Source organism: Triturus cristatus, chromosome 2_1, assembly GCF_964204655.1.
Source record: "Triturus cristatus chromosome 2_1, aTriCri1.1, whole genome shotgun sequence".
In the NCBI taxonomy this organism is placed as follows: Eukaryota; Metazoa; Chordata; class Amphibia; order Caudata; family Salamandridae; genus Triturus; species Triturus cristatus.
In genome coordinates, this window is record NC_140581.1 from 176,059,928 (window position 1) to 176,084,914 (window position 24,987).

Below are 24,987 nucleotides of genomic sequence, written 5' to 3' on the forward strand. Positions count from 1 at the left end.
GTAGAACATACAGCAGTTGCTGTGAGACGGAGGCGGGCTGATGTGCGTCGTGTCTTGGACACACCCCTGGTTTCCCGGGCAACGGGTTGCTGAAGAGCCACGCTGGGAGGCACTGCAGTGCCTTTGCTGGTGAACGGCACACACAGCCTTGAAAGGTTGTAGCATGGGTCGAACCAGATGCACTGGTCTTTGAATGGAGTAGAACGCTTCTCAATCAACAATCCCCTAGCGATAAAGCATGCTCCACTTCTGATAACAGTTTCAACTGTGAAGTGCTGATCCTGAGCAAGAAAAAGCGCTCAATCAGTAGGCAGGAAAGCGGACAATCAGGCACACTCTGCTTGATGCCGGACTCAAGGATTGCAGAGTCCCACAGCGAGGGTAGAGCAATGAAGTCTTTGAGGCCCTGAGAACTCTGGAAAAGGGGGCAAGCCAGCAACCCCTTGGAGATCCCTTTGGAAGAAGGCAGAGTCCAGCTCTCCTTCAACAGAGGCAGGGAGCACCAGGGCAACAGGCAGAAAAGCAGTGCTTCTAGAAAAGCAGTCCAGATGAGTCCTTTAGGACACACAGTAGTTCCTCTGACGGAGCATGTTTACAAGAGCTGTAGTGTCTGATTTTAGGGGTCAGAAACCTAGTACTTATACCCAAAAGTTCCTTTGAAATTGAGGTGACTTTTAAAGCAAAGCCTTTAAAGTGTACAGGCCTCCTCTCAGCCTGTTCCTGTCTGCCAGCCTACCAATGGGGGGATGATCAGTGATTTGTGTGAGGGCAGGGCCCTACCTATTGATGTATAGGTGTCAGCTCCTCCCTTCCCCCGTGCCCAGGAAGACCCATCAGTATGCAGATGAATGCTGATGCCCTGAAGTATCCTGTGTTTGTGGCTGTCTACAGGGAATGCACAAAGTGTAGCTGTCTCCCTTCCCCAGACGCGTATTGGAGACAGGCTGTAAGGCACAAAGTGCAGTAATTGTAGGGAAATGTCCACTTCTTAAAATAGGCACTCCTAAACTACTAATGTTAAACTTTGCCAGTAAAGAGGGTTTGCCATCACCAATCCAAAGATATAAAACAAAGCAGCTACTTAAGGAATCCCCAATGTTCACCTTAGAGAGGAGCAGGCCTCAAAGTAGTGAAAAAAGAAAATGGGTGTTTGTCACTTCTAGGACATGTAAAACAACCAGGTACGTGTCCTACCTTTTACTTACATAGCGCCCTGCCCTTAGGGGTGACTTGTAGTTTTAAATGCCAAGTTGAAGTGGCAGTGAAACTGCGCACAGAGGCACTGCAGTGGCAGGCCTGAGACAGGTCTGAAAGGCTACTTCTGTGGGTGGCACAATGACTGCTACAGACCCACCAGTAGCATTTAACGTACAGGCCCTGGCTATATGGTATACCACTTTACAAGGTACTTACAAGTAAATTAAATAGGCCAGTCACTTTAGCACTGGTCAGCAGTGGTAAAGTGCTCAGAGTCCTAAGGTCAACAAAAAGATACAGCAAAACTTGGAGGTAAAAAGCAAAAAGTTTGGGAAGACCACCCTAAGGATGCCAGGTCTGACACTGTGAAATATCAATAGTAATATATGATCTTGGAAAGATTTAACCGTGTTATCAAAAGGACTATTCAATCAGACGAGAGTTGCAATGTGGATTGAATCACTTAGATTGGAAACACTGTTTGCGTTTATTGTGTCACTAGTAATAAAGCCATATGTTTGGCTCTGTTTGTGATCATGATTAAATGGAAACCAAGGTCAAAGTACAATCCTGGTTGGATTTGTGCTCGGATGTGGAGCAATGGTTACTGGAAGACGTACAGAATACAATGTTGGACACTCATGTCAAGAGTAATGCTTAAAATATAGCAAGGCATGGTTTAAAACCTTATAAGATCAGGCTTGGTGACTGGGTTTGCATAAAGAAGCCTGCCAAAGTGTTTAAAGGGGAGAGTCAATTTTATGATCCTGAAGAAGGTGTGCAAGTTTTACAAAATGCGTTGAGACTGAGAAATGGTAGAGTGTGGAACTTCAGGAGGGGAGCAATTAGCTCATGAGATGGTTGCATGAAATATAATGAGAAGTTTGATGCAGAAGATTTTGGATGGTTACAGGATGAAGCGTTTTAAACTGAAGAAAAGGCATCAAGTGGGAATTTGTGTGAGAATGATTGGGATACATAGGTTGCTATACAGGACTGTACCTATTCTGGAGGTAAATCCTTGGTTTGTAAAGGGAAATATGGGCTGGTGTTAAAGTTGAGTGATGACTGCTGTAAGAAGACCACCTTAGTGGTTAAAAGGTTTTATTGTTCACAACAAGTAGACCACTTGACGAATTCTGGTGTACATCATATTATGTTTCAATTGTTTACTGTATGTACAAAAGTTATATCATTCTTAATAAACAGAATGCAAGAGTAACATCTAGGCATATATTGTCCTGTTCCTATTGTCTACTTTCACTATGCTTCTAATTGTTTACTCAACGTTGTATATAAAGAGGGGGATGTGTTGTGGGCATAGGCCATGGTTGGAATGGTGCAATGGAATCCTGTGATGCAGACTGGGGATTCCATTCACCGGGGCTGGAAGGACACGAACTGGTCGGATGTTGCAACCTGCGCTTCTCAGGTGTAATAAACTCATTTGTATCCTCTACGAGTGTGTGTTCTTCATAACATAAGAAGTGTGGTTTCACTACTTCCCCAGACATGTCACGTTCTGTGATCTTAAAGTTCTGAAGGGAATAGCTCCATCTTTGCCCTACAGAGCGCTCCTCCACATCAGAGTCAGCTTCCCCACCTACCACATATTCCATCTGCACATCTGTTTCTGACCTGCCTTAAACTTTCTCATGTCATTCACTTTCCTTTAGTGTTGGATCCTGACACTATTTTGCTAAAGGAAATGCAGACGCAACTGGTGGCATCTAAAAAATGAAGTTTCACCACTGTCAACAGCTTGTATTACTTTCTGCAAAGCCACCTTTAATGATGCTGAAGTTGTTGAAAGCAGTGAGGTAGCACCTGTGGTGCTGCTTATTTTTAAATCAACCTGTGCATCATGAATTATACCAGCCCACCATGAAGGAAAGCTTTATCAAAATACACAGCATACATCCATGTCTAAAAGAGGCCATATATTGTTACATGTTCGCGAAACACTATTTTTTTCATTAAAGGGACAGTGTAAGTCAACATTCTTTTGTACCACCCCACATGACCTCAATGAGATCTTTCAATCATCATATTTTGACCTAGTCAAGTTATTATCATTGTAATGTGTAGAATCTATGGCATTTTAATACTGCATGCTTTACATTGTACATTCAAAGAGTAGGCGGATGGGAGCACACTGTCTCAAATCTCAGCACTCAATTTGGCCCAAAGCATCATGTTAATTGTAGTGCATGATAATACATACTTCCGTAGTAGTCTTTAATTTTTCACTCTTGTTGGTGTGTCCTGTGCTGTGTAACTTTAGACATGTTTCTGGATTCATTCCTTTATCAGTAGAGAGCAACAAGCCATTTCGGGGGTGCAGGTCTCTGTACCACTCACTGGGCACAGGTGCATCAACACAAGCTCATCAGTTCAGTAGCTCAAGGGAGCCTTTTCAAACAGAAGGAGGATGGGAGCACACTGCCTCATATCCCAGCACTCAGTTTACCCCAATGCATTGTGGTAAATCAAGTGCATGATAACACTTACTTCAGTAGTAGTCTTTAATTTTTCAGCATTGTTGGTGCAGCCTGTGCAGTGTAACTCTAAACATGTGTTATTGGATTAATTCCTTCATCAGTAGAGAGCAACAAGTTGTTTTGAGTGCATCATGTTGTTTTGAGTGCATCATGTCTTTAGACTACATGCGCAAACAAGGCATGCTGATCATCCTAAAAGCAGATTGATGTGGGATTACTGTGACTGGTGATTTACTCCTCTACAAATGGTGGCTTTCCTTTAACTGTGCATCAGCAGTCTTTCACAAGCAAGAAAAGTGGAACACATCAGTAAGCAACATGTCAGACAATTAACATGACAAGGTCAGAATGTGCGGAACTCAGATAGTTGGAAACATAGTCTACCAGTGGTCAAAAAGTGCACTGATCTTGGTTTAACTAAGGAATCGTCTTGTCGGTTCATTCACTGGCTGCGGGTCTCAGAGAATCCATGTTGCCCTGTCACAGAATTTAGCTCCTGCACATCCCAGTCCTCAATCCCTGGCTGCTCCGTTGACATGTGCATGAACAGGTTATCTTTTGGGAGACTGTAAGTATGTAGATGGGCTAAAGTGACTGACCTTGTAATTGGTAACTGCCTGTCAGTGGATGGACTCTAGTGAAATGAGCACAGAAATGGTGACTCTGTAAGGATGGCTGGCTCTGCCTTCTGTCTATCCATTTCTGCACTGGACCCAAGGCAGCTGGAATACTCATGGGCAATTAATTAGTGCAAGTGAGGAGATATGGTGTCAAAGAAGATCATTCTGACCTGACTGAGCAGTGCCTTGCAGAAATTCTGCATTGTCATCTGGTGCTAATAATTACCCAAATAGCACCTACGTCACAAGTGTCACTTGCTCTGGCCTGTCCTTGTCCCTCACTTCTGCTGATGTCAATACATCAGCCTAGACTACAAACTGGCTAGACTCCTTCCTGCTCCTACTCTTCTCCACATTGGGTCCATACCTATGATTATTGCCATTAAGAGAGCGGCGATTATGAAATGTAACTCACCTGCTTAGAGGAGATGCCGACCGCTACACTGCTGCTGCCTTTGCTTCGATGATTCTCTATGAGTGTTTATGTGCCAGAGAAACTTGGACTGCTAATGTCCAGTATGTACCTGTTCTGTGTGAGGGAAGCTTGCACTGCTGCTGCCTATGCTGTCGTTGTATCACATGAGTGAACCTTGCACTGCTGTTGCCTCAGTGGTACCCTTGAAATGTGTTCAAGGGAGACTTGCACTACGTTTGCTGATGAGGTCCCTATTTTGTGTGTCATACAGCAGATTTAGACACCCTTTCAGTACATTCAAGAACACACAGTTGGCACTGTGAATGTTTGTTGAAAATTGCATGAAGTGCTTGGTCAAGAAACAACGTTTGAATGTTGCAGTGTTCTGCCTTAAATTGCTCAGTCTTCTTCAGGCGTCAGGCTTTTAATAGAAGCACGAAATGGCCCCAGAGCACAGCCAAATTATTCATCCACCAGGCCACTTGGGAAAGAGCAATGTCAATGCCCTGTCAGTGACACTTAACTCCCGGGACCACCGCTTCATCCCCTCTCCCATAATCATGGGCATATTCACAAAGGTAAATCTACATGTGTAGATTTAATACTAGTAAATGTGCTCGTACACTTTTGAGCAACCACATTTGGCCATTCACCATTTATGAATGTAAAGTTACTCAAAAGTGTAGACTTAAATGTTCCCACCCCTTGAAATCCAGGGTGGAGTCAGTAAACACATCACATTTGACCATAAAGTTACTACTAGTATTGAATTACAACTATATCTGACATTTCACACACTTGGGAACGACATCTAAATTTGAAGCGGTGATCTCCATATGCTATAATATGGGGAAAAGTTACAAGTTTATTACCTTTAAAAAAAAATAGAAAACATATTTTAATGTTAAATATTACTGCTAATTCATTTTATACATTGTTATTGTTATATGATTTTATTAAGCGCCCAAATCCTCCCAAAGGGGATCTCTCAGCGCTTGAGCAGCCAACACAGGTCGCAGTTCATGATAACATTAGAGATTAGACAGCCATGTTTTTAAGGATTTCTTAAATAAAAGTAAGTCCAAACAAGAGCGTAGCTGCAGGGGTTGCTGGTTCCAGTGTTGAGCGGCCCAAAAAAAGAAGGCGTGGCCCCCATGTCTCGCCATACGAATAAGCCTATGATGCAACAGCAGTGGTTCAGGTAGCATGGGCCATTCCCATACAAGGATTTAAAAACCAGACAGAGAAGTTTGAAAAAAGCACGCTTTTTTACGGTAAGACAATGAAGTGATCATAATATAGGTTCAGACGGAGAGCGAGGAGGAAGCTTGCAGACCAGGCATGCAGCCGTGTTCAGAACAAATTGAAGTTTGCAAAAAAGGCCTTCGTCCATTGCGACCATTAGGGAATTCCCATTGTCCAGGCGACTCACAAATCAGTGCCTGGACAAGTGTTTTTCTGACCTGCAGAGGAATCCATTGAAAGGCTTTCCTAAGCATGCACATCAGACAAAAACATGTGCCAGAGATTGAATTAACATGCTCTTTCATGAAAAAGTTGTTATCTAAGAGTACACCGAATTTATGACCTTTTTTAGGGGTTGGAGTACATCCCAAATCTGATGGCCACCAGTCACTGGACCAGACTGCATGTGCCGTCCCAAAAAGCAACATTTTGTTTTACTGGAGTTCAGCTGAAGGAAATTAGCCGTCATCCAGGAAGCAGTCTTTATCATGCAGTCCCTAAATTTGTTTTTAGTGGATTCCGGGTTTGGCCCCATGGTGATGACAAGTTGTGTATCATCTGCATGCGAAATGTCATCAAAGCCGCTTGACCTAATAACCTTAACCAGGGGAGCCACATAAACATTAAAACGGGTGGGACTTAAGATGGATCCCCTTTATTTAAGGTCATGATTCTGGAGTTATAGAGATCCAACTGTACCTCATGTGTCTGGGCCGACAGAAAGTTTTTCAGCCATCCTAGTGCTTTGCCTCTGACGCCAATCTCCCCCAATCTCTGGATTAGGGTTACATGAGAGATGGTATCGAAAGCTGCCGATAGATCCAGGAGCACCAGCATAGCTGAGTTCCCCTGGTCTAAAGCAAGCCTTATTGTGTCAGTGGCCTCCACTTAGGCTGTCTCAGTGTTATAGGATGCACGGAAACCTGACTAGGAGAGGTCTTATAGGGAATGGGTTACTAATAAAGAAACAAGTTGTTGGTTGACTAGGGTCTCTGTGGCCTTTCCAAGAAAGGAAAGCAATGATTTAGGTAATTGACCAGATCTATAGGGTAAGCCGTAGGTTTTTGGAGAATCGGTCTGACCCGGGCAGCTTTCCATTTAGTTGGAAGAGCTTCCAAATTTAGACAGAGGTTACACAAGTCTGTGATTGGAGCAAGAAGTACTAGGGCCTAGGTAGCCATAATGTGAGGGGGAACAGGATCCTCTCGGGATCCAGATTTGATCCTGTTGAGCAGGACCAGCACTTGCTTAGTAGTGAAAGTTTCAAGAGTCGTACAAAGGAGAGTGGCCAAGGGTTTAGATGGAGATTGCCTTACCGATTATGCATTTTTTGGAAAGAATTGGTAAATTTGATCGATTTTATGTTTGCAATGAGCTGCAAAATTATCACAGAATGCCTGAGATGCTAGAATAGTGGAGGTACATGTAGCAGTGTTTGTAAATTCCTTTAGGATCTTGTAAATCTCTTTTGAATTACCGGCATTATTGATTCTTTCTACTATATGAATCTTCCTTGACGTTTTAATGTTTTTAGGATACTTTCCTAATGCAGGTTTATATATGAGTTTGTCCTATGTGGATTTGGAAGTCCCCCACTTTAACTCAAACTTTCTGCAAGCTTTTTTTCCCCTTGTTAGGGATTCAGAGTACTAGGGCGAGGCAAGGTTCAATACATTAATTTTAAACGTAAAACAATATCATTTTTACAGCAATAATAAGTTTGCTTTAAGTTAGAAATTTAATTATATTTAATATTTTAAATAAAAAAATATTTCCTGAAATTGAATTAAACAAAAATACTACCTATAGTAAAAATATATATTTTTATGTATTAACAATTATTAAAAATTTATAAAAGTAATCGAGTCATTTCCTTTTTAATAAATATTAATGTTAAATATATCATTTAAAAAAAAATTATGTTTCATTTATGGACTTTTTAAACATTAAATAGAATGTATTTATATTTTTAAATTGCTCAAATAATCTAATGTATTTTAATATTAGTTACTGTGGGTAACCACCTGCACAAATTAAGTACTGCACATACAATCACAGTGTGCAGAGTAGTTGAGTATACGAAGGGGCACCTTACTACTCATTAGTGAAAACAAAACCAGTCAGGGGAAAAGCAGCAGTATCTTCTTTCCATTTAGGTGGGCCATTAGACTCCAAAGCAGGAGCTCCTAAAGAGCCCCTCAAGAGTGGCTCAGATTCCAGGGGTGGCAATACCACATTTGGTGGTATGTAGATTACCAGTATTACAGGTAACGCTGGTGTCAGTAAAACTGGGTCCTGGTATCACGACTTGATTCTCTATAGTCCCCTATGCAATGTGATATGATATGACAGAATTGGTTTTCTGCACCGACTCTTGTATGTAAGCCAGCATTCTGGGTGCAGTAATACCACATTAGTTATAATTTCCAATCCTAGCTGACTCAAGCCGGGGCAGAGGTCTTGTGGCTGATATACAAGCACCCTTCCTTTTACCTTCTGTGAGTAGGTCCTGTATCATCTGACAGGGTCTTGAATATCAAGTGCATGCCCTGCTTGAAACATTTGCGTCTGTCATATGCCACTGCGTGCAGCTAGGGACATTTGCACCATTCATGTAGTGTGTCATTAATGGATTTATTTACGCTGTAGCAATGCAATGCTTATCCCACCCTCACACACCAGTTGGCAGTGGGTTTAATAGCACCAGTTTGCATTTAAGAGAAGCAAATTTTAATAATAGTAAGTTTTTTTTGTATAATTATTTTATGAAATAATGCACTTAGCTATCAACTAATATGACAAAGATCTGGATCACTTCTTTTTTACGGCGAAGCTTCCTCGTTGAATGCCTGTCAGGTAAGACCATTGATGTGTCAAGGAAGTTTTCCTCATTCTGCCACTCTTATCAAATTGACGTAAGGTGTTTGAAAGTAACACTAGAGTTGCTTTTTCTCTACTGCACCTTGGAGTACTTTCTCTGCGTGCTATCACTACCTTTAGTGAGTTAAGTGTACAAAAGAAGTAACAATTAGTGAATTGGAATGAAATAGAATCTTAGACCTCACAATATCCTTATGCTTTTAGTCTCTTATTCATAAACATTAGGAGGCTGAGTTAAAGTATGCAAGTGCATTAAAAATCCTTGACAGAGATCCCCCTCTAACAAAGTGTGAAATTCAGTGATGTCGACAGACAAGCGCCCAACCTCCACTGCTAGACACTTGGAGACTTGACTTTTGAGTCCTGGCTTTACCATTTTGCCAACATATGCTGGTTGTTAAAGGTCTGGGTAGGTTCCACAACACAGTGGCATGTGTTAGGTGAGAGAAGTCACTGTGTTTCACCATTGGACCCAATCACACCCCAGTTGTTGTGTAATGAGTGGGGTGCCAGAAGTTTTTACTAATCTTGGTCTCCCCATTAACAGAGATAGGAACGATGTAAATCAAATTAAACACTGTTAGTAGGTATGTGATAAGAAAACGGGACTGTAACCCAACAATCTTTTGACTTTACCCATGGGGGACAGAACACCTAGTCCCAGAGTCCACTTAATAAAATGTGGTGTAGTGAGAAAGTTATGGAAAGAAGGAGTCCTCCATTGTGGTATTGGTAGTCCTCCTGCTTCAGCAAATTGTTTGATCATGGTCAAAGCATGTCCTTCCTATGCATTTTTACCCTTAACTGCTGTTATGTGATAGAGGTGGGTGAGTCCCGAAGTCCCAGTACGAGGTTCTCATGGATTCTCAAACCCAAAATGAGCCAAGCCTTCATGTGGCTTCTGTCTGCCATCCACACCTTCACCTCATGCACCAAGAATTAAAGGCAAAGCATTAACTTTATAAAATGAGAGCAAGAGACGCCCACTTGTGACTGAATTTCACAATGTGAAACCAGATAACCTGGAATCAATTCTGGCTTCCCAGCTTGACCAAATTGTGTACTCCTAGGCAATTGTTTTAATTCACCTTGCATACCTTTTCTTCGTTATGATATATGAGAGCATCTTCAAACATATTTCAGTCCAGGACTTGGACTATAGAAAAACCTCTTGAGTGTAATTTAATAGACTATAATGTTGTTGCATATATAATAACAAACTTTGCCACAACAGACTTGCCTCTTGGTTCACCAATGTCATTGTTTTCAGAGATGGGTGAAGGACATGAATGTTTTTAAGTTTATATTTGACAATTATAATTTTTAGGTCGAGCCTAGACAGCGCTTGCACTATCGCTTAGCAACCTGTTGTATATGCTTTCTGGGGTTCAACTCCGCTCATTGCCTGCCACTACTTTTCATTTGTCTATGTCAGTGTCCTTTAAAAATCCTTGCTTGCTAGTTGTCTGTCCTGCCTCATAGTCCCTTCTCTTCCTCTTCTGTGCCTCCCATTGAGCAGGGTAAGTACTATACCATAGCTGCTTACATTTTATTATAGCATTCCTCCCTCCCACCTCCTCTGAATGCAACCATTGTGTTAGTGCTGCCTCCTGCTCCATTGCTTGTATTTGTTAAGCCTTTTTTTGCAATTTTGAATGTCAACCGTCAGTTGGGCTTCCTTAGATAAGATATTTCTTTGGTTTTGGACTTCCTTTTAAGGGGGATTGGGCATATTTGAGCCTTTTTCACTTTTGGTTGTCGCCCTTGTTGGGCTTCTTTTGGCAAGATATTCTTTTTTGTTTTCCTTTTAAGGTTGATTGGGCTTGTTATTGTTTTCTGCTCGTTCGGCGCCCATCTGTGCTCCCAGCTGCTCGTATCCTTGGTGAGTATTCAGATACGGCCACCTTTGGCGCACTGCACTGCTCCCAGTTAGGGCACCTTTTGTTTGATGGCTAAATCTGTGGTGGGTACAAATGATACATCACACTCTAGCATAACCTGGATCGTTCTTTCATTGATTATGAACTTACAATCTTCAAGAACATAGACAATGGACTGGCAGTAAAAGACATACCCGGAATAGATGTAGATGTGTCATAGAAGCATAAGTCTATTGTTAATTGTAAGTTCTACTGACTGTGAGTTTCGTCTTCTGTCTTCTCCCTCTAAGGCAGAGGTATTCAAACTGTGGGGCGCGCCCCCCTGGGGGGCCGTGGATGGGTTCCCAGGGGGGCGCGAATACCTCTCTCTTTTCCTTGTGGTTCTGTTTCAGTAGGGACACTTTGCTCATTTTTCATTATATTCAGTGAATTGAGTGTTTCATGTGTCTGTTATTGTGCACTGAGGGAATTGATAAATTTTCTCAAAAACACATATGGTTGACATATTCGTGACTCATCGTGGACAGCATTAATTGCATGTGGCGGCTAATTAGGTCTTTGAGTATTTAATTTTTATTCTGAATGGTACCTAGGAGTGCCATTGTTTTGTTAGAGTACCAGTACCTACTGAGGCACAAGTATTGTAAATAGTTTATTTAGCTCTGTGATTGATTGTTTTTGGGGGTTGGGGGGGTGTGCCTGCCCATGAACATCGCCATGTCCCTCCCGCTCCCCCAATCTATACATAAAGTTTTGGAGGGGGGCCCGACCTCAAAACATTATGCATAGGGGGGCTCAGAGCAAAAAGGTTTGAAGACCTCTGCTCTAAGGCACTGAGAACTGGGACGGATTTGGCATTCTGTTTGAGACTGACCAGCAAGTCTATGACAGGTCTAGATTTACCTTGGCTGGGTTACCAGTAAGTTCTGATAGATCGGCTGAGCTCAAGGCTTGCGTTTCAAACAGTGGATAAATGCAGCCCAATTCAATACAAATGAAACCTAAAGGGATAGATTCACGAAGGTGGAGATTCTTGATTTAACTACGATTTGAGTCATTTTCTGACTTGATTCAGAGTTGCAGATATCTATTAAATAATCCTTTCTTTCAATGACTACTTTCCTTTGACTAAATGTATTTTTGCACATGCTCTGCACAGTGGATAGACTCCGATAATTGGGCAATTCATATAGCCCACTGATAGCTTTTGTTCTTGTGCATTTCTCTAAAAAGGAAACATTTGTTCTTGGTGGGGAAATTGTTTCATTACACCACTCCATCGTTGTGAAAAATGAAGGTATTAGATAAACTATTACTACCCGTTAAAACATTTTTTTGGATCTTTCCTTTTTTGAATAAATTGAGTTATGAAAATGGACTGGAAAATACATTGTGAAGGTTGTGACTGCCAATACAGTTGCAAGTTGTGGGCTTTTCTTAAGATTTCTGGTAGAACCTGGTATGGTGGCTGTGGAGTAAGAATGTCTGCTCAGAAGTCTTGAAACAAATGTCTGAGTTTCAAATCTGTACAAGATCTATTCCCCTAGAAATATTAGAGGACGGTGGCCCATGTACAGTTACAGGTGGTAAGATAAGATGGGACTAACACCTCTCACCGGGAGCATACTAACTCTTGCTCCAGTTTCTGTCTCGAGCCACCTGGACAGACACCACTGCACACTGCAACACTACAGCATCACTCATTTACATAGAGTTTACACAGGACAGTATATCTCACTCCATACACAATGCAGCAAAGTGAAATCACAGCACCGGTTACAACACACATCCTTAGTGTGCCACAGATAGAGACAGCAATCTCACAGCCATAGAGGAGAGGAACTTTGCCACACACAACAGTGGAACTTCAAACATATGAGAGCAGCATTTTGTTCACCAAACACTGGAAATCTGTCAAGCACAATATCTATAAACTCAAAAAACAGCGTTGTAATTTAATGCAAGAAGCACAAGCACAACAGCATTTGCTCAGGCAGAAATTAAGAAAATAAATGAAATATACTCTTGGCAAGATGGACAAAGGAACTCACTTCTTGTGTCTTCTTATGCCATCAAAGAAGGTGCCCTCAAAGAAAGTATGATCCTGTTTTGACGGTATAAGTAGACACAAGATGGTGGATTGGCATGCTCTCTAGATTAGGCTTCACTTCACTTTTCCAGGCACGTTGCTGAATTGGGCATTACAGACCAGCCACGGAGAGTCCAGCTGTACATTGTGTTAATTGTGGATACCTCTACAGTTTGTTCTTCAGGAAGCACGTCTTAGGTCAGACAAGGAAATACTGGGGCAAATATAAATGCCTGGAACATCTTGATGAATCCGATGTCTTCGGTGCCCAGCTTCTACCAGTGGGGCAGCAAATCTAGTCAAGTTCTTTGACCTGAGCTGATTGCTTCCTTCTTCTCTGTGCTCGGGCAGTGGACGTCTGTCTTAGATTCTTTGCATCACATCCAAGGTGTGTGTTGGAGATGCAGGCCTTCGGCTGGTATTTGTGTGCAGAATGATGTGCTCTCTCTCTCACATCTCTCTCATGGACTCTTCCCGCTTCTCTCATGTGGTTTACTTCAGGTCTTCGAAAACAGTTTCTTTTCCGTGCCTTTTTAAGATTTCTGTCCCAAAAACCCACGCTCTCCACCTCTTTTTAGGGTGTTTTTTGGGTACACAGAAGTTCCCAGTTTATGTGTCAATGGCCTGCTCTCACCTTCTTTCTCTCTTTCTCATACATTCATTCTGCTAGTCTGTCTGGAGTTCATTCACCACTTTGTGCGCAAACTACCTATCCCTCTCTATCTTCCTTTCTTTCTATTCTGTGCAGCTCTCACCACTACCCATTCACCATGCCATATAATTCCACTAAACAAATATACTACACACCACATAATTCCATCCCACACAATTCCATAACTAACAATTCCAATTCAACCCACATTATTCCACTCCACACCACAAACATCCACTCCACTCCAAACAAAAACACATGGGAAAAAGACATTGTCATTTACAACGCCAATAGCTTAAACTCTCGCAAATGCAAGCCCTATTGCTTTGCAAATGCTTGTTAATAAATGCCACTCCGTACACCGATACAATCTACTGTACCAAAGTGAAACAAGTCCACGTGTTACAGGAATAAACTTTTTGGAATTTTGAAGGGACTTTGAATATTTTTACAAGTTTGTTGCACAATGTTCTAAAAAACCTTCAGTGTTTCTTTTCCTTAGTGTCGGTGTAAATAAATGCTTGCCTATTTAACAACTTTCTGAGTGTTAGTGCTCAGTCAAGGAAACAGCATCCCAGGGCTGGTGTTCTCCAGGGGGCCACATATAAGGATGAGGTGAGCAGCAAGTTTCACCTCGGTTAACCAATCAGTATCCATGCACTAGAGTAATCACTGTGGTTTACACCACTACATTTGCAGGCTGTCTCCTTGTGTTGTCTCCCAAGGTTTAGGAAGTATCTCAGGAGTCTCTCCATGATCAACAGTGATTTTCTCAACATAACTGCCTACTTATGGTCAGTGTGAGTCCCTGAAGTTTATCTTTTACGAAACCAACATTCACAGAAATGCAAACTCATCACTCCTAATTAAGAAGTCAACTGAACACAAATTACCAAATCATGCCCTAAAGAAGTTCATTTAAGATGAAAAGCAAACATCCATAAACCAATGATAATGAAACACTCCTCATCCACAAATCAGCACAGTGTCCCAGAAGCCTGCTTACTAATAACCCATAGACCTTTTAGGGGGTGCAGAGACCAGAAGTAGTCAAGAAGAGTGACAAGAAAATAACCAAATCAAATCAAATCAAATCAAAGGATATTTATTAAGCGCACATATCACTAAAAAAGTCTCATGGCGCTGGTGGATAACTCAAAGATTAGATGGAATTTGTGCAATTAGATGTCAAACAGGAATGTCTTCAGCTTCATACGAAAGCAATTATGATCCATTGTAGTGCGTAACTGAAGAGGCAATTTATTCCAAAACAAAGGGGCCAAAAAAGAGAAAGATCTACCTCCGTTAGTGGCGGTGCGAATTCTAGGAGATACAAGAAGGGCTGTGTTACTGGATCTCAGAGTTCTACCAGGGAGATACCAGCCAAGCTTTTTAGTCCAGAAACCAGGACCTTTTACGTACATGTTCTTATGTGTCAGGCAAAGAATCTTAAATTGGATACGCTTCCTGACAGGCAACCAATGCAAGAGTTTCAGAGTGGGAGCCGATGAGGATCTGGGTGGAAGATTAAGTACCAGCCTGGCCGCAGTATTCTGCACAACCTGAAGCCTTGACAGTAGATTATCATTTATGGCTGCAAGTAAAGCATTACCATAATCCATTCTACTAACACTTAGTCCCTGAACTAAGGCCCTTCTTGCCTCAATCGGAATCCATTTAAAAACTTTGCGCAAGTGGCGCATAACACCAAAACAGGTGCTAACTGTCTTGTTTACATGGTCTTTCATGGACAATTTATTGTCCATTTGAAAACCAAGATTGCGCACTGTTGTGGTTGGAGTGGGACAAGGGCCAAGGTTAGAAGGCCACCAATCATGGGACCAAGACTCTTGAGCCCTACCATAGAGCACTATCTCTATCTTTCCTCCATTTAGCTGCAGGTGATTAGCACACATCCAATTCTCAATGTGAGACATACAGTTTTTAAAACGGAGCCTAGTTTCTGTTGGGTCAGGACCAATGGTGATCAGAATCTGAGTGTCGTCTGCGTATGAGACGACATCAAAACCAAAGGATCTAATCACCTCGGCCAGAGGGGTCACATAAAGATTAAAAAGAGTATGGCCCAGAATAGAACCCTGGGGCACTCCCATCTTAACTGATCTGCTAGAAGAGATGGTATCATCGACCTGGACAATTGTAGTACGATCGGAAAGATAATTTTTTTGCCACAGCAGGGCTTTTCCTCTGACACCAATCTCCCACAGTCGACGTTCGAGAATGCTGTGGGAGATGGTGTCAAATGCTGCAGACAGATCCAACAGAACGAGAATAGAAGACTGCCCTCTATCCAGAGCGTGTCTGATGTTATCTGTCACTTCCAGCAGGGCTATTTCCATACTATGGGCTGCTCTGAAGCCCGTCTGTGAAGGGTCAAGCAGCCCATAGCAATCCAAATGGTCGACAAGCTGCTTATTAACCAGAAACTCCAGCATCTTACCAAAGTGGGAGAGCAGCGATATAGGGCGGTAGTTGGAGAGAAGATTAGGATCGGCAGTAGGCTTTAATATAGGCCTAATTCTAGCAGCTTTCCATATTCTAGGAACTTCAGACCTAGACAGTGACTCATTAAATAAGTCAGTAAGACAAACCAATAGAGCAGGAGCCAGGATAGGAAGAATTCTAGCCGGTAGGGGATCAGTGGGAGAACCAGATTTAATTTTCATGATAACCTTCATTACTTCATCAGAACTACAAGGAGTAAATTCTTCCATAATGTGAGGAGGATCAAAGGTAACCAGGGAAATAGACCCCAGAACAACACCCACAGTCTGTTGAGAAGAAAAGGAGTTGTGAATATCCGTAATCTTATCCTCGAAATATTTAGACAAAGAATCAATCCACTCCTGGGAGATAGAAGAATTCAACTGAACAGCTGGAGCAGAAAATTCCTTTAAGATTTGGTGAAGCTCCCTATTGGAATTTGCTGCCTTCTCAATACGATTTAAAAGAAATGGTTTTTTTTGCCTGTCTAATGTTTTCCATATATTCATGGTGAGAATCTTTATATACTTTACGGTCAATGAGGTCTTTGGTTTTCCTCCATTTCCGCTCTCCCGCCCTGCAAGAGAGCTTTATTGTCCTTAACTGAGCGGTAAACCATGGAGCTACACGAGTTTCCACTCTAACTCTAGAAAAAGGAGCAATAGTATCCAACACCTTGGTTATAGTCTTTTCTAAAAGAACTGCTCTTTGATCGATAGTTTCCCTAGGGCTGGATTGAGGACCACGAAAATGGGAAGTAAAAATAGGCAAAGTAACTTTGCTCCAGGATCTTCGCCATAAAGTTTTCTGCATAGCCACAGGATTAACAGTGTGGTCAAGAATAACAAATCTTAATAGGCTATGATCCGACCAAAATAATGGCTGTGGGAGTTCAACCTTAATTTTGTCGGAATTGGTAAACAACAAATCCAGATTGAAGTTAATTGGCATTTGACATGAGAAGCAGCTGCTACTGCTGGCTTGCCCTTTAGTAGCCACAACACTGCCCTTGTTGCCCCTGATATCGGAGTCATGAGGGTATCTACATTAAACATTGGAGCAGGAAGTTTTCAAGATTCTGACTTTCTCTAGTTTCCACTTCTTGCACTTAACTAGGTTCTCAGCAGCATTTAGAACGTTTTTGAGGGGCTCGGCATGAGACAAGGGATTAACCAGATGAAGTCAGTGGGTCAAAGGGTATGTAACGTCACTTCTGTGACCACTACACTTTGGTGAATAAATGTGCATGAATGACGCAGACAGAAAGCCGATTTAAAAGTGTTTTTAATGGGCCTTACTACTAAGAAAGATCTTCTGAAACATTTCACCCAACCCTTCCCATGAGGAACCATCATCCAAAGCAGACACGGGATCAAATTGGAGAAATTCCACCCAAGTGGATTCAGAATTATCCATAAAATGACTCTTGTAGTCATCCTTGCGGCACAGATGAGCCACACAGATGTGCCAATCCCATATTATCAGCTTCTTGTGATATCTAGAATGGTCAGAAGACAAGTGCATTTCCACAAAACTGCCTATAAGATATTCCAGTACCAAGAAAAAAATACATAAATATTCATGGAGTATATGTTTGAATGCCCAGCTGCTAATGAATCCCACGCAAGCGAAAACCATCAAAGCATCTGTCCGCTGCAGCGTGCAAAGCCAACGGCGCTGTGGCAGACGCAGACTCTACGCGTCTGAAAATAATGTCTCTTGATAGCTCTTAAAACTAACTAGGAAGGCAAGACAGTCTACACTAGGAGCCATTTTATTTTCTTCTCAGCTGAAACATGCTCAAGATGCTTCCTCTTATATTGAAATGCATGGCTGTCAGAAGTGTTAGAATGGAAACTACTTGACAAGCAGGGCACAAGTCCTAAAACCAAGAAGTTGGTGGGCTCACCATGTAAGGCAGTATGCAAGTGACATCATGGCGTGTGCTCCCGCACGAGGTAACCCATATTGTCTTATATAACACATCCTGTACATTGATTTACACATTTGTTTTATTTATTGTCAATGTATAATGTGTACGCATGATCTAAAGCGCTTTGACACCCTGCATTGAGATCAGTAGCGCTATAAAAGGACTTTTAAAAAATACAGTTTTTTAAATTGGTATTTGTGTACATACTCGTTTAGACTGATGTATCTGGCATTCTTACAGTGCATGATCTCTTATACACAGGGATTGAACAAAGTCAAAAGCTTGTCTCCAAACCCTAATTTCTCTTAGGTACTTGGAAAGTACATACTGTGGGCCTTTGTCTCCCTTTCATTGCATTGGCGTGTATGTGTGAGGCTCAGATAACTCCCAGCTAGGATCATACTGTAAGAAAGGCAGAGCTGATGACCCTTTAAATGCGGCCTTTGTCTTGGGCCCAGCTGGAGTTGGAAGTAAAGACCCCCCCCTCTTCACCTGCACGCTGTTGTGTAGAACGGAAAACAGGTAACGTACACGCGACAAGTTCAGCACGTTCCATTGGGGCCCATCTTCTTGGCAGGGAGGGCGGCGCTCACCCTGTAAAAATAGTGGGTGGACGCCATCCACCCGCGTGTCCACCAGCGGCGTAGCGTCGGTTGCCAGCGCCCAGGGCAGGCAAGTATCCTTCCTCTTTTCCTCCAAATTTTTGCGCCCCTAAGAATTTTGTGCGCCGCGGGCAACAGCCCCTCTGTCCCCATACGCTACGCCACTGCAGGTCCCCCCAACTTGTGTCTTGTTGACATGTAAAAACGTATGAAATATTATGAACAGTCCATCCTCCTAGAGGAGAGTGGACTTAAATTTCTTAATGAGAGAAAGTTATTGGTGAGAGGTAAAGATAATTTTACTTAATAGTGAAATGAAAGATTGCAATTCTATTCAACATCAAGCATTTCCGTGCTTTATCACCATAAGAGGAGGTTTATTATTGTGTTTTTTTGTCTCTAGTTCTATTGATCTGACATTCTGGACCATTGATGAAGATTGCTTACCTCCAGGGTGATGTCCCTGACTTCTCCAATGTCAGGCCCATGTACTTTAAAGGTGTGATTTGAACCTTTGCTGAATTTGAAAGCGCTGGTTTTATCAGAAGCGTCCGATCCAGTTTTCTTGAAAAGGCGGGTTTTGTTCAGTTTTCCCTTCGAGCCTCGCATCCGGATGAACACCTGAAAGAGAAGCAGTCGCGTTGCACCTTTATGTCAGCAGTCATGGGTGGGGATTTATTGTATTGTCACTTACTAAGAGAATGTTTAGCAATCGTTCTATTGAACTTCTTTTTTAGAAGGGAACGTTCAACAGACATTGTGGTATTTTGTTGCCCTTTGTGTTATAAGACAATGCTCAGCACTCACTGATGGCACCCTTCGTTGCAAGACAACGTTCAGCAGTCACTATCCATATGTTCTCTTTCATCCTATGTTATCTTGTAATCATTCTATTGAATTTGCATGTTTTAAACACATTTTATTAGATTTTTCTACTGTTCGACTCAATCAATAGCAAAGTTCCAAGCTGGATGTGCCGGATATAATGAATTTAAAGACATCAGGGCCTATTCACAAAGGTATTTTTGTATATGTAATTGTTGTAATCTGTTTGTTATTACTCCCTATCTAGTTACTCCCTCCTCCTTTCTCTTGGTTTATTCCCACTTGGAACCCCCCCTTCCTCCCGGGCAGTAATAGAACGTTCCTTGTAGAGTTCATTTAGAATGTTTGTGATCTCAGGCATTTGAGGAGAGTGGATGACCACAATAAAGAAGCACCTCAACTTACCTGGTGTGGACCTTCATTATTTCTAGTTTTAACACTGGAGACAATCCAGCGCAGGGGGCAGTTGCTCATCTCCCCTTTCAGTACTCTCTCCAACATTCTCGGGATTCCAGTGCAGCGTGCTGTGCAGCGCACCTTGGTTGCTCTGCGGGCCTGTCAGCTGATTGTTCCTTGCTGGCAAAAAACCTTTGAGTCGCTTTCCCTGGGAATCTGATGTGACCTGATTTTCTGCAGTGGCATGCCTTCACTCTACGCAGCATGGGGCACATGCATCAAAGGAAAAACCGGTCGCAAACGGGCATATTCGCAGAAGCTGCACCTTTGCGACCGGTATTTTTGCATTTGGGATGCATCATCCCAAATGCAAAAATCGCAAATTGCGATTGCATTTAAGGAATCGCAAATGGCGATGCCTTGAATACAATGCAAGATGGCATTTAAAATAGCGATTTCGCTATTAGGGTCCGCTAAATATCGGAAAATTAAACCTGATGGTATTTAGCGAAAACTTTGAAAAATGCACTAAAGTGCATTTTTCAAAGTTACAGGTTACACACACACATGCCCTTGGGGCATGTGTGTGCACAACATGGGTGCACATATCAATTTCAGGGGTGCAACAGGGTGTCCTTTTGACATCCTTGCACCCTTTAAATTGCATTCGCAATTTGCTAGTACCTAATGGGTACTCGTAAATTGCGCATGCAATTCCCATTCATTCCTATGGGCATGCAGGCCCATAGGAATGAATGGGAAGCCATTTCTTAATTGCTACTCGCAATTTGCGAGTCGCAATTAAGGAATTTCTAGGAATCACAATTTTTTTAGTGATTCCTACATGCATAGGCTTTTGCGATTCCTTATTAGCGAATCCTAATTTTTCACTTAAAAGGAATCTCAAATGGCATTTTTTATGGATGTGCCAGCATATTATTACTACTGTGATGCCTAGTGGAATTTAGGAGACTGGATCCAGCTTTCCGCTTCACACTCTTGACACCGAGCTGCTGTGTGACTCTCCTATTTTCGTTTCATCTGCGTATGGTGCCCCGTGTAAGGAAGGCACGACATCCATTGGAACCCGAGGGCATGTGGACCGCGTTTTGAATACACGCCTCATCTGGTGACAACTCCTCGCTTTCCTGTCACTCGCTGCACGCCATGGGTTCCTGAGCTCCCCCACTGAACTGCTGTTGTGATCTTTATCGTAACTGAAGGCACCCCTCCTTCCACCTTATTCCAGGACACTATACAGCTGGCACAGTCTCCGTGCCCTCATTAGTTCCACGAGCCTCCACTCCTCCTCCTTTCAGCTGTTTCGCCTGCAAGACGCTAATTTCCACTACCTGCATCCCCTCACTGCCGCTTCGTCGCTGTGGGATTCCTCAGAATCTGCGCTTCAGCTTTCCCTCAGCCGGTCACGTGAACCCGCAGCTGTGCTGATCTCGCTAAGTGCACCTCCTCAGTGCCGCTCCGTCACTCAGGAGATTCCTTCTATTCAGCGCCCCTTCTTTCCACCTACTGCTGTTGAACTCCACAGCTGTGTTGAGCACCCTGTGTACTTCGCAGCTGCATCGGGGAGGTATTCCTCTTTCCTTCATCGGCACAAATAAGACTCTCGTAATCCTTTGACTGTTATCTCTGGGAAATTTCTTTTCTGAGGAATTGTTTACGCGCTACGCTCCTGCGCTTTCTCTCCTCACATTTGCACTGACCTCATAACTTTTCAGTACTTGCACGGTGATACGCGCACCAAAACTTGCGTATCACCTTTCCTCCTTCAACATATGGCCTTTGACATTCTGTGCTTTTACCCTGTTACGCGCATGTATGGTCTCTGAACCCATTGCAGTATAACAGCCTTGTTTCTTTTGCCATTATTAGCTCTTCCCAACTAACTTCTGATTTTGTGTGCCCCTTTGGTGATACGCTCACCCTTTATTGCGTGTCACTTTGTACCTGCAGCCTTCAGTGACCTCCCTCTTACTAGCAGCCTTCTCCAGGTTGACACGCACACCTTTCTGACATAATCTTCCGTGATTATTGCTCTAAACTGGTTCTTTTCCATAGTAGTTTGAGTATTATCCCACCTTCTCCTTCTCAGCATGGCAACCCCTGGAATGAGTCAACCCCCATCTTTCTTAAATGAGTGTGGGGAGCCTGAAATCCACTGGAAAGATTGGATAAAGATGTTTGAATCGTATTTGAATGCAATGGGGGGGGGGAGGGAGTTTTCTGCAGTACGTAAGCAACATATTTTGATGCATAATCTGGGCATACAGGGTCGCAAAGCTTATGAAACATTACCTGAACCAGAAATGGAGGATGAGGATGAGATAAATGTATATGATGTTACATTAATGAAATTAGAAATTTATTTTGGAGTCAAGGTAAATGCAGTCCTTGAAGGCCATAAATATGTTAGTCGTGTGCAAGGAAAAAATTAATCTGTTAACAATTACATTGCAGCATTGAGGGGACTGACTCAACTTTGTGAGTTTGGGGAACTTAATGACTCTCTCATAAGAGACCAATTAGTTAGATGTACGAATAACAGCAGGATCCAAGAAACGTTACTTGCTAAGAACCCCACACTCAGAGAAGCAGTTACCTTAGCCCAATCCATTGAGCACACATCCAAATGTATGAGAGAAATGAAAGTTATAGAGAAGACAGTGGCTGTAGTTTAAGCAGAGGAACTACACAATGAAGGTCTTAAAGTAAAAAATAAGGATACCTACATTAAAAAGCCAACCAGAGATAATAGCGGTTTAAAATGCTTCAGATGTGGAAGTAATAATCACTTAGCCAAAAGTTTACAATGTTCTGCCTGAAATGTTACCTGTAAGAATTGTAATGGGAGGGGACATTTTGCAAGAGTCTGCAGGGATGGGGAAAACAACCAAGTTAAATTGGTGAATGTGGAGAGCGAGCAACGTCAAAAGTTTGTATTCCAGGTGAAAGATGTGGAGAGAACCTCCAAACTGGTCTACCCCAATTGTATGGTTTTGCTAAATAGTAGAGTTACATTTCAATGGGGTACTGGACCCGGGTAAGAACAGCAGTACAGTAAGAAGTTGGTCACAATAGCAATAAAACTTCAAAGTAAACATAAAAAAATGAATGAAAGCATTCACAAGGTCATATTCATAAGTCTCCAGTAGATGCAGTTTATTCTCACAAAAATCAAAATCAATTGTTAAATACATCACAATTGTCTATATACTTGGGAGAATAGTGCTCAGGGTGGAAGAAGAGTTGAGTGTTCAGGATAAATGTGCGTTTGTGAGGGTTGAAAGAAAAGGAAAGGTAATGTGCCATATATACATTATATTTACATACCGAAAAACCTGTCTGGCCCAAAGTAGGCGAATCACTCTAACAGGAACACAGCAGTTTATGGACGCTGAAAACAAATCTCATTCCTTTAAGCTTGTTATCGAAAGTAACAGAAGTCAACGTTTCAACCCTTTCCAAAAATCAAGGTTGTTGTATCCTTAGCATAGGGTCTTCATCAGGACAGAAAGATAGAGCACCAAATCTGAACACAGCAAGGGAACTCAGGCTGGATAGAATAGTTAGAGGGCTCCTTAAAGCTCTCGGAACGTAGGCAAAGGTTCAATTAATCACCTTAGCACGACCGTCCAAATGACAATAAGGTGATGGGACCAGTCCTCCTTGACACTGACGGTGCACAGAGATTCATCACATTGGCAGAAGGTTTGACCCTAGACACTGTGGGATCCTCCGACCCACTTTTCCTTTACGTGCTTGGAAGGCCGTGTCAAGGTAATTGACTGCACCTTCCCTGGCTTCAAATGTGAAATCCTATGATTCTTCTACCCATCACCTTATGGTCGTTTGGACGGTCGAGCTAAGGTGATTCATTGCACTTATGAGAGAACCCCTAATAAAGAAGTTGGATAAGTTATGTGAGATGGGGGTCATTCAACCCATAGAATCTTCTGAATGGTTGGCGCCCATAGCCATAGCGGCCACAGCTAGCGGGGAAGGCATTCGCCTCTGTGTAGACCTGTGCAGCCTTAATGAGAACATTTGGGTAGATAGATTTGGGTAGAGAGATTTCCCCTCCCCAATATAAATGAGATGTTGAGCACCATGGGAGAGCCCGAAGCTTTTTTAGGTTATAGACTTATCCATGGCATACCACCAAGTGGAACTCCACCCAGAGTCCAGACCGTTAACAGCTTTCACCTCTCCTTTTGGGGCATACATGTTTAGGAGGATGCCTTTCGGTCTGGCCTCTGCGGCGGCTGTCTTCCAGAAAATGATGCAACAAGTTCTCAAAGTCATCACTAACACCCTATGTTTTCAGGATGACACTCTGATTTATGGGTCATCAGGTGAAGACCATGATCACATCTTCAAGGCTGTATGTGAGAGACTATCTGATGCTGGACTTACTGTCAAACCTGAGAAATACAAAATCAGGGTGAGGTCGGTGGACTACCTTGGCCACACCATTTCTCGGGAAGGTTGTAGATCCAAACATAGGCTCATCCAAGCAGTTAAAGATGCTCCTTACCCTAAAAGTAAAGAAGAACTTAAATCCTTCTTGGACCTTATTGAATATATAGCCAAGTTTGTAAAAAACCTTTCTTATAAATGTGAAGGTCTACATGAATTGCTGAAAAAAACCAAAGAATTTATATGGGAAAAAGAACACAGCCTATTGACTGACAAGTTAAAGGAGAAGATCATCGCCTCTCCAACTGTGGGATCCTTTGACCCTAAAAAGAAAATGATACTGTTAGACCTGGCATTTCTTGGCGTGATTACCCCTGACTTTTTGCCTCTACCTCATCTGTTTTTGATAATGTGATGGATTGCGTTTTACTGGCGTAGATACTTTGGGCACTTTGCCACTGCTGATCAGTATCAAAGTGCATGTGCTCCCTGTATAAAGTGTTATGGCAAATGTTTGCCTTACTAGTAAAGTCCCTAGTAAAGTGCACTATGTGTGCCAGGGCTGGTAATGCAAATGCTACTCGTGGGCCTGCAGCACTAATTGTGCCACCCACACAAGTAGCCCTAAAGAGAGAACTCAAGCCTGCCACTGCAGTGCCTGCGCGCAGTTTGCTTACTGCCATGTGGTCCTGACAAGTGCACCTACTTGCCAGGCCTTACCTTCCCTTTCCATGCACATCAGACACCCCTATGGTAGGTCCAAGGTACCCCCTGGGAAGGTCCCAGTGTCTGTAAAAGGTAGTACATGTACTG

General features: G+C 42.5%; 1 protein-coding gene across 1 annotated transcript in view; it reads right to left on the reverse strand.

Annotated features, from left to right (window-relative positions):
• LOXHD1 (lipoxygenase homology PLAT domains 1) overlaps positions 1–24,987 on the reverse strand; it is a 1,221,805-nt gene that overhangs the window by 1,039,601 nt on the left and 157,217 nt on the right. The window contains exon 6 of the mRNA XM_085629301.1: positions 18,967–19,140. Within this exon, the coding sequence (XP_085485427.1) occupies positions 18,967–19,140 (174 nt within the window). The remainder of the gene's footprint in view (positions 1–18,966; positions 19,141–24,987) is intronic.